A 10,220-nucleotide genomic window follows, 5' to 3' on the forward strand; every position below is an offset into this window, starting at 1 on the left:
TGCATATTTTATCTAGACAATAGAATACTCTACTTCTGGATTTGAAGCTTTCGTGACTGCAAGGATTCATACTCTTAGGTTTTTTCTGTAAAGTCACGTAGGTAAAAAAATAAATAATACAAATAATAGAAATAATAATAGAAATTAAATATTCACAAAAAATATTTTTTATTGTGGATAAAATATTTCTATTATTATTTCTATTCTTTTTATTTTTTACCTACGTGATTTTACCAAAAAAACCTGTTGAACCGTAGTTTTCAAATTATCCATAATCTCCACACTTCTCAATTATTCACATTTATATTCTTTGTGTCTTTCGGTAAAGTCGTGCAGATAGGTTAAAAAAAATAAAAAAAACTACGACGTTTTGATCGCAACACAAGCGGTCGTGACTTTACCGAAAGACCCACAGAATATGAATTCCTACAGTCACGAAAGCTTTAAGTCAAGATTTTATTCACATTTACCTAATTTTAATGGAGAAATATTAGTGAACTTGAACAAGGCTTGGTGTATACTAAAGAGTGGCTACCCTTGGCTCAGAGCAAGCAGCGAGCAGGTTGCGGCCAGTACAAGTCTGGAAATGTTTGCTGCCAGTAAGTAAATATTGACGAACAATTGTCGAACAATACACAACATTGGCGCCGTGTCTCTGTGCTCACCTGGGCACCTACACAGGGCCCCACCTGTTGTTCGGCTTCGACACCCGAGTCACTTGCATAGCCAAGAACCCCGGACCTTTCAGCCCAATGTCGGTTCACGCAGCAGGAGTTCACCGCTAACGTACCGACGACCCCATGGGGTAAACTGCTGAATGGGGGTCTCAGCACACGCCGTGCGGGCCGTGCGGGGTTACGTGAACATACTTTACCAAGCTGGTAATTATGGATTGGTAGAGGCGAGGAGTATAGACGTGGTACGATGTTTTTGCGGCACTGCCTGTTCCTCCAACCACCACCACCACGTAGCCCGATGACAACCTGTTTGTGCATGGCGGTCACCCTTTCCAACAACTATCCAGGCTCAACTTTGCTTGGCTTCCGAAATACGACAGGCTGTTAATACAGGCCTCGTGGAGAGCGCGTTACGGTAAGACCCGAGTCGCCTGGACCTGAATCCCCAAATGTCACCTGCAGTTGGGACCCAGGGCCGTCATGTGTAGAAGCAATAGCCCAAGTGGTCATCTGAAAAGTGGAAACTCCACGGGGTGGGGGGTGGGGGTCACCTACAATTTAGACTTCAGTTGACCGATTTAGGTAGTAAAACAAAATGAATGCAGGGTTTATCCGAAGGTCAGACCCCAGAAGTAATGTCCAGCCAACAACTCCGTGAGGTCACTTTGGACAATACTCGTGAACCCGGCAAAATGCATCTATGATTTAGATTTGTATACAATTAACCAAGGGGTTATCATCCCCCAGGGGCCACCTGGAGACAAGACGAATGGGGCGAGTTTGGGGTTAAAGAAGAAATGGAGATTGCGTGGAGGTCGAGACCCAAATGTTCCTTCTAGGGCTCTTCCACCTTGGTGAGAAGGCAGCAGCTCCTGTTCTGGGAAATCTGTCAGTCTTCACGGGACATTAAAGTCCCGACTGTTGCAAATCCCGTAATTACAATAATTACACAGCACTCGAGACAATGCCTTCACAAATAGCCGAGACCCACAGTGGCCAACTGCAGACAAGGCAGCACGGGAGTAGGCTGCATGTCAGGAGCTCTGTCACACGGGAGTCGAGTCCCCCCCCCCAGGGGTCAAATGTTGGAGTCGATCGCGACCACAAGGCCGAGCCTCGAACAGGTAGCAAACAGGAGTCGCTCACCTGCCGCTCACCTGCGTCTCACCTGTGCCGGGCAAGGTGATGGGGCGAGTGATGACGGGACTAGGTAGATGGATAGACTAAGGTGACGGGCTAGAGGATGTTAAGTTTGTCCTGCCTCGTGAAGCCGAATCGAACGTCAACCAACGCGAGCGGCGTCCAGGATGTTTCTCCATCGCGGCGAGGCACGGAACCCGGAAAAGCGAACTCACTTCTCGCTGCTTCTCCACCCACGAATCTATCCTCGCTCCTACTGATACTTTCTCTCTCGCGTCTCTACCAGATTCTCCTCCTGCTGCTGCTTCAGCTGCCTGTTGCATCTCTCCCTGTGTCAACTGTTGCCCCCCCCCCCGGGCTTATTACTGCTCCAATCGACTCGTGGCAGCTTCGGCCACTTCCATCGCCTCGGCCGCGCCGCTTCCCTGTGGCCGCCGCCGCAGCTCCGCGCGCCTTCTCCTCCTCCTGCTCCTGCTGCTGCTGCTACTACTGCTGCTGCTGCTGCTACTACTGCTGTCACTGCTCCTGCTGCTGCCACCACTGCTGCTGCTGCTACTGCTGCTGTCACTGCTCCTGCTGCTGCTGTCACTGCTCCTGCTGCTGCTGATACTGCTGCTACTACTCCTCCTGCTGCTGCTGCCGCCACTGCTGCTGCTGTTGTCAGTGCGGTGTCTGCACCAGCGAGGCTCCTTGGCGGCTTCTCGTGCCGGCGGCTTCTGCCGCTTGGTAACGAATCGGGCGAACCGCGAGGACGACTCCACAACTCACGCAGCCGGGAGGGCGGGCGGGCGGGCGGGGAGACGGCGCCGCGGGAGGGAGTGGAGGGGTGGAGGTGGAGGTGAAGGGGTGGAGGTGAAGAGGTGGAGGTGAGAAGGTGGAGGTGAGAAGGTGGAGGTGAAGGGGTGGAGGTGGAGGGGTGGAGGTGAGAAGGTGGAGGTGAAGGGGTGGAGGTGAGAAGGTGGAGGTGAAGGGGTGGAGGTGAGGAGGTGGAGAGTTGTGTTTGTAAACTCCGTGAAGTGGCGGTGAGGTGGTGAAGAGGTGGAGGTGAAGACGATGTAAAGTTGTGTTGGAGACTGTGTGAAGTGGCGGTGAAGAAGAAGAAGGATGAGTAGGAGGCCTGTGTTGACTCGTCCTCTTCCTGGCTGCTGGCTGCACGCTCACCTTGGTGAAGTACAGCATCCACAGCTCGTAGAGTCGCTCCTGTGAGGCCATCACGGCCGCCGCCGCCGCCACCACCACTCCGCTCACGGCCGCGATGGCATCGACTTCATCATCGACTTCATCGTCATCATCGTCGTCTTCGTCGCCACCACGGCTCGGGCGGGGGCCACGGCGGCGAAGACAGCCGAGGAAGTTGACGATGATGACCGCGGCTTCTGCTCGTGTGGCGGCGGGTACAGCCCAGCCCAGCACCGCCTCCTGCCTCCTCCTCCTGCCTCTGCCTCCTCCTCCTCCTGCTGCCTCCTCCTGCCTCCTCCTCCCGCTGCCTCTGCCTTCTCCTGCTGCCTCCTCCTGCTGCTTCTGCCTCCTCCTCCTCCTGCTGCCTCCTGCTGCCTCCTCCTGCTGCTTCTGCCTCCTGCCGCCGCCGCTTCTGGCGCCACCAACTCCCGCACTCTGCCCCCCCACCGCCCGCGCCGGGGACGATTCACATTCCCTACCATGTATCCGCATATCCAACTCAAGGCGATTACATTCCCTACCATGCATCCGCATATCCGACTTGGTGACTCTATATAGCATAATTCGGATAAGCATATCCGTCTTGAGGGTTTACATAGCTTAGTTCGAATAAGTAAACCAAATGAGCTTTTAACCCCAAGTGCTGATTTTACTGGTAGGAACCTCCTGGTTACACCAGCCCACAGGGGATTATTGTGTCCGTCGTGCAGGGAGGGGCTGGGTGGGGAGGGGCTGGGTGGGGAGGGTGGGGAGGGGCTGGGTGGGTAGGGGAGGGTGGGGAGGGTGGGGAGGGGCTGAGTGGGGAGGGTGGGGAGGGGCTGGGTGGGTAGGGGAGGGTGGGGAGGGGCTGAGTGGGGAGGGTGGGGAGGGGCTCGGTGGGGCTGGGTGGGGTGGGCTGGGTGGGGAGGGTGGGGCTGGGTGGGGAGGGGCTGGGTGGGGGGTGGGAGGGGTGGGGCTGGGTGGGGGGTGGGAGGGGTGGGGCTGGGTGGGGAGGGGCGGGGCTGGGTGGGGAGGGGCTGGTCACCCCGTGGTGCCCTTATAAAACTCAACGTTTCACCTACTCACGCCGGCTTGTGCCCGCCCTCACAGTCGGGCATATTTGCGGAATACACCACGCAGCCGTTGACCCTGCAGGCCATTGACCGAGCAATCCAACGTTCCTACCAGCTCCCTCCGCAGGACAACGTGTTAATATCCGAATCATGTTGTGTATATTTACTAATACTAGCAAGGATAGCTGCCTTAATGGCTTTACATTCCGTAATACTAATACGCATAATGCCCCAATAGTTGTATTGTATTTCAGTGAATTTTCATGGCATTATTCATGTAAGAATATCCGATTAAGTTGGTTCTCATAACGTGGTTTTGATTCGCATATCCGTACACATTCTCTCACAACGTTATGTTATCGAGTTCTGATAGGCAACCCCTTACCAATGGCTTTAAATTCTCACGTTGGTCTCTGGAACTTTTGTTTCTTACCTCTGATATGTTCGTCTCTTCCGAGAAAGTTTTTATTCATAGTCGAATAATAATTACGGATCTTAACACATTTATTATTTCAGCCATTGATCTTATCAGGTGTATGATTTATTTTATCTTCGACCTTGGGTTCTTGTCAAATGTATGATTTCTAAACTACCAGCACCGGGAGTACATTTGTATCAATATTTAACAGCATCTGACCCTGGTGCTTGTCGAGTGTATGATATCCAAGACCGTCCGATCTGGGTACTTGTCGAGTGTATGATATCTAATACCGTCCGACCTGCATACTAATCGTGTGTATGATATTGAAAAGCGCCCGACTTGGGTACTTGTCGAGTGTATGATATCTAAAAGCGTCCGACCTGCATACTAATCGCGTGTATGATATATAAAAGCGCCCGACCTGGGTACTTGTCGAGTGTATGACATCTAATACCGTCCGACCTGCATACTAATCGTGTGTATGATATTGAAAAGCGCCCGACCTGGGTACTTGTCGAGTGCATGATATCTAATACCGTCCGACCTGCATACTAATCGTGTGTATGATATTGAAAAGCGCCCGACCTGGGTACTTGTCGAGTGTATGATATCTAACACCGTCCGACCTGCATACTAATCGTGTGTATGATATATAAAAGCGCCCGACCTGGGTACTTGTCGAGTGTACGATTTGTAAAGAGCACCCGACCCGGGTTGTGACTGGTACCGACGTCACCGCCCACGCGCGTGGCCGAGTGACGTCATCGCCTGCCGTGCTCAATCCACTGCTCGATAGCGACGCGCCAAGCCGCCGCCGCCGCCGCAACCTCCTCTAACTGCCCTGCGAACTTATATCATCGGTGGGGGTGTAACGTTCATGTTGCAATGAGGATGTTTAATTGAGAAATCCGGAGTGTCAAGACTTTTCTTTTTATCAGAAGGGCCCTACGCGGGGTGTTTTGGAACTTAATAGCCCCTTTTGCCTATCCACTGCTGGATGAATGCCACTGCACACAATATCGGACATTTGGGTATTACCATAAAGAACTTCGCCGCGCTGTGTCAGTTGTATTAGTGAAGGAATTTGTCTAGGAATCGATCACGGGTCGCTGGAATTAGTATCGCAGTGCGCGAGCCGCTGTGCCACCGCCCCACTGAAGTGAACAACCCCAGTAATAGATAACAAGAACAAGCTGCCGTAAAACTATACTGCAGTAGCTCGTGTGTTAACTATTTTCATCGCCACCGTGTTTGTCGCTCGTTACGGCCGCAAGTCGAGCGCGCTTCTGGCAACTTTTTCCGCGTAGGCCGCGTTGCTAGGCGACGCCAGCTGATAGCGCGCGCTCCCCATTGGTGGAGCGCGCGGTCACGTGGTCACGTGGCTCCATCCACGGCCTCCTCGCAGCCCAAGCGGCGGCGGTCCCAACATCCTCGTTACAATTCTCTCTCTTTTCGCGCCTTTATAAGCAAGCGATAGAAACTCGCACGCGTGAGTGCCATCTAAAGTCGGTTGTTCGCGTCGTTAAGAGCGGGGGGCTGTTGTGGGGGCGAGCTCTGGACGCGGGAACAGGTCACGCCGCTGGGTCGCCACGTGTGGCAGGGATGGCGGCGGCAGCAGCAGCTGGTGGTGGTGGCGGCGGCAAGAATCTCCAGGAGAACGCGCTGCAGAGGAAGGAGCGGCTCAAGGCTCTGAGGAGCAAGCAGCTGCAGGTGCAACTTCCATCGCTCCCATCACCTCGTGGCCCCGCAGCAGTCGGCTGTAGAGGTCTCCAGCTGAGCGGTGGTCCATGTGTTCGGCAGGGCCTGCGCTGGGCGGGGGTCGGGTTGGGCCGTGCACCACCAAATGTCCCTTTGGCCCAGCCAAGTTCGCTCTCTGTAGTGTCGAATCACTGTTATTGCTATACTGGACAGATGGGATCTAACGTTAGCGTAATAATAAAATAACACCAAAGAAATATTAAATACTCACAAACACAACAGTCGGCAGTTGCAGAACATGCTTGCCAACAAGGAAAGCCTGCGTGTTAAATTAAGGACACTCAATTGATTTTGATAACGTTGAAGTGTTGTGTAAAACTAATTATCACTGGCAGAAACTAATTCGAGAATCAGTTTAAATTTAGAGAAATACAAATAAATGCAACCGATCTGAGAGCGACAGGCTTAGTGCGGCCTGGAATCGTATTAAGTAATACACCATACAAATGTATTCCTTGTAAAGGAAACACTTATTAACTGTGAAAATAATCTTATGTAATTACAATAAACGCCCCCTCTGATTTCTACACCTGATGGGTTCACATTGATTTCGTCATCTTGCTCTATTTAAGACCGAAAGCTGGTGGATTGCTTCACTATTCTGGCAAATCGCCCGATGATGCTGGATGTAATTACAAGCGAAACGTCGTACTACTCCAATTGTAAATGTTGTGGATTTACTCCACACACTGGTGGGCTGAAGTAGTAACTAATTGGCGTGTTTACGTGACAAACCTTACTGGCTGTATCGGGTGGTGGAGGGTTGTTACGACACATACGCGATCTAACCCAATTTTGTTTTATTATGAACACTGTTATTGATGGCCCCACACACACACACCAGATATATTGCCCACCACCCTCCTCCATTGGCCCTGGTGCAAATGCACCACCTGCACATTCGATAGCTACGCCACTCGATTTTGTTTTAAGACTTTAGAAGCTATTGGTCCGTGTTGCAAGTCTGGGTTTCTGTGCCATTCTTTAGCTATATACGCCAATCTATGTGTTGCTGAAACATTATTTGGATCATGTCCACCTAATGGAGTTACCTGTACTTGGGCAGTTCCGCTGTTTTATAATCGAACAATAAGAATAAGGTGATCAGGTGGCTCAGATGGCAGAGCTCTGAGCTGGCACCACCGACAATCTGGGTTTAGTTCCAGGCAGCCTCCTGTGATTCATCTGGGTTCTCAAGTGTAATGAGTTAGTTGATTTTCTCAGCCCCCTTACCAATGATCGCACGTAATAAAACAACGTGCTGTTTTTGCACTTGTCTCTGAGAATTAAAAATGTATCTTTGACTGCCACGCGACGGTTACATATTACTCTTGAGCGGTAGCGCGGTTTGGGAAAGCGCTTCCCCCCGGTTCCTTACTGTAATATCCGATTTCGTCGGCTTGTAAATGTGTACACGTTATGCCCACCGGTTGCAACGCATAACGATTGATAGCAGCATTCATGTTCAGAGCTGTAGTGTCATTCACAGCAATTTTAAAATGAACGAGATGTGTTGTTTAATGACATTGAGATGGATTAGACGATGGCTTGGCTTGACAGAGAGGTGGTGACCAAGTTATATAATTGACGCAAGTGGCCTGTTTTTATGGATTTATAACGAATAAACAAAGTTCTGATTTACTTAAATGTAACAATGATAGGCTGATAAATGGTGGTACTACTATACACACATACCCTTATATCCAGGTGAGATTCCTTGGAGAGAAAAAATATTTTTACAAAGGAGATCTGAGATGCAAATCAGTAGTGTCCAACAATGGTGGTACTACTATACACTCATACCCTTATATCCAGGTGAGATTCCTTGGAGGAAAAAATATTTTTACAAAGGAGATCTGAGATGCAAATCAGTAGTGTCCAACAATGGTGGTACTACTATACACACATACCCTTATATCCAGGTGAGATTCCTTGGAGGAAAAAAATATTTTTACAATGATCTGGGATGCAAATAAGTATGGTCCAACAATGCATGCATGTGTGTGTGAAGGCCAAAGGACAGGAGGAAGGAGAGCCCGGCGAGAAGAGGTTTGCCGAAGAGGAAACTAAACACAAGTAGGTGGCCGTGCAGTCATACTCAATAGGGATAGCACAGCAGGACATTGCATAAACATATATTGTACTTTACCATGCTTATACGTCTATGCTATCCGTTTTCACCAACTCGCACTGACCGTCATGAGGTGTAGTCAAGTAATCCTCATGACCCGCACAACGTGGGGAGGCCCTCATCCAGCAGTATATTGACAGAAGGGCTGTACATGTACCAACTGTGTATGTCCTGTGGAATGTATAATCACTGTGAATTCATGTGTCATAATATTAATGTGGATATACTTGCAAATATCCACATCATAAATATCACCTTTCAATCATTAATTTTTTTTAAATATTTATTTCAGAGAATTAAAACTTCGCAACTATACTCCAGAAGATACAGAGCTGAAAATGCGTCAGCAGCCTCAGGCCAAACCAGCATCAGGTAAGCAGTGTCTCGGATGTTTTGCAGCATATGTTTCTTCCTGTAAACACGATCCCTTTGTGAAACATTCACTGTTATTTTTCAGTTGATGAAAAAGTCCAAGATCAGCTGGAAGCTGGAAAGCCTCAACCAATCATCGAGGAAGTGGTATGGCAGATTAACCATCTTCTTGTTTACCACTCCTTATGTTGTAGACTTTGCCTTGCGTGTATCGCTTCCATTAACTTTCTATGTATTTAAAAATTAAATGTGTAATTTGTTTGGTTGCATGTGTGACTTATATTTGTAACCGCAAAACTAAATTGTAAATCTCTCTGTATAAGCTAAATAATTATAAACAAGTCTTAAGAAAAGTGTATTTTTTTGGTAGGATTTGGCCAACCTTGCTCCCAGAAAACCGGACTGGTAAGTAAAGTACCTTTTACCTTCACTTTTTACATAGCAATCAAAGGTATATATATTTTTATTTTTATATAATATAACGTGGCATATGTGACCTGGATCTAATTTGATATTTGTGCTGCTCAGGGACTTGAAGAGAGATGTTGCCAAGAAGATGGAGAAGCTCGAAAAGCGAACACAGAGGGCCATCGCTGAGCTCATCCGTAGGTCACAGTGATGACATTGTCAACATGAATCATTTCATCCATAATACAGGTTTTTTTGGGTTAGATCGCGTGTACAGCCTTTTCTCAGTCTACTGCTGGATGAGGGCCTCCCCCACACCTTGTTATTCATTGGTCTTAATCGATCGATCATACCTTTCGATTTAAAGCTTTCGTAACTGTCGGGGAGACAGCGTCTGAATGGATTCAGACGCTGTCTTATTTTATTACTTCCCTTCTACGTGACTTTACCGAAAGAACCAAGACGATCATACCTTGCCACGCTGTTCAGTGAAGCTTTTTGAAGGCAGGATGCATAGTTGCAGGGGGAATACTAGTACATTCCAATGTATTTTTCTGGACTGCCCTGGGCTACCAACAACATAGCCCCGCAGTGCCCTGTAACACCTGTGTGCATTGTGGTTGCCCATAAAAGCACTGTCTCGGCTCAACCACGCTTCTGAGATCCGATGAGGTTGAACATGTTCAGACTGGTTTTTTCAACGGTGTGGCATTATACAAATTAGCTTTAACGCCTTACCTTCCTCAACAACGTTGTGCATGGAATATCCTGCATATTAATCTGTCGTTTTGTCTTGTTCTCTACCACCAGGAGATCGATTGAGGGGACATGAGGAGGAGCTGGCCATGGGTGTTGAAACAGCCACAGGGAATAATTATGACTCAGACTGAGGTGATCAGTGTTAGTTTCCCTTCAAGTACACACAAACGGTGCTTGTCTGTGCAGTATCTTTGCGTGTTTTCACAAGGAATGTACATTAAGTGCTCGTGGGAATGTTAAAACGATAGAATTTTTCACATTTTCCTGTATATATTTTTATTGCTTTTAATAAATACACATGTGGCGGATATACCCAATGGCAT

General features: G+C 48.8%; 2 protein-coding genes across 2 annotated transcripts in view; one reads left to right on the forward strand and one right to left on the reverse strand.

Moving 5' to 3' along the window:
• Positions 1 to 3,385, reverse strand: part of LOC133356554 (neurobeachin-like protein 1) — a 54,189-nt gene extending 50,804 nt beyond the window's left edge. Inside the window, 1 exon segment of the mRNA XM_061574130.1 lies at positions 2,979 to 3,385. Within this exon segment, the coding sequence (XP_061430114.1) occupies positions 2,979 to 3,029 (51 nt within the window). The 5' untranslated portion in view covers positions 3,030 to 3,385.
• Positions 3,386 to 5,288: 1,903 nt separating this feature from the next.
• On the forward strand, positions 5,289 to 10,209 carry CCDC12 (coiled-coil domain containing 12). The gene is made up of 7 exons (XM_061574917.1): positions 5,289 to 6,179; positions 8,239 to 8,303; positions 8,651 to 8,730; positions 8,816 to 8,877; positions 9,101 to 9,135; positions 9,259 to 9,335; positions 9,949 to 10,209. The coding sequence occupies exons 1-7, from the start codon at positions 6,072 to 6,074 to the stop codon at positions 10,026 to 10,028; spliced, it is 507 nt and encodes a 168-aa protein (XP_061430901.1). The 5' UTR covers positions 5,289 to 6,071; the 3' UTR covers positions 10,029 to 10,209.
• The last annotated feature ends 11 nt before the right edge of the window (positions 10,210 to 10,220 follow it).

Source organism: Lethenteron reissneri, chromosome 7 (assembly GCF_015708825.2).
Source record: "Lethenteron reissneri isolate LAM-NWPU_2019-01 chromosome 7, ASM1570882v1, whole genome shotgun sequence".
Classification (NCBI taxonomy): Eukaryota; Metazoa; Chordata; class Hyperoartia; order Petromyzontiformes; family Petromyzontidae; genus Lethenteron; species Lethenteron reissneri.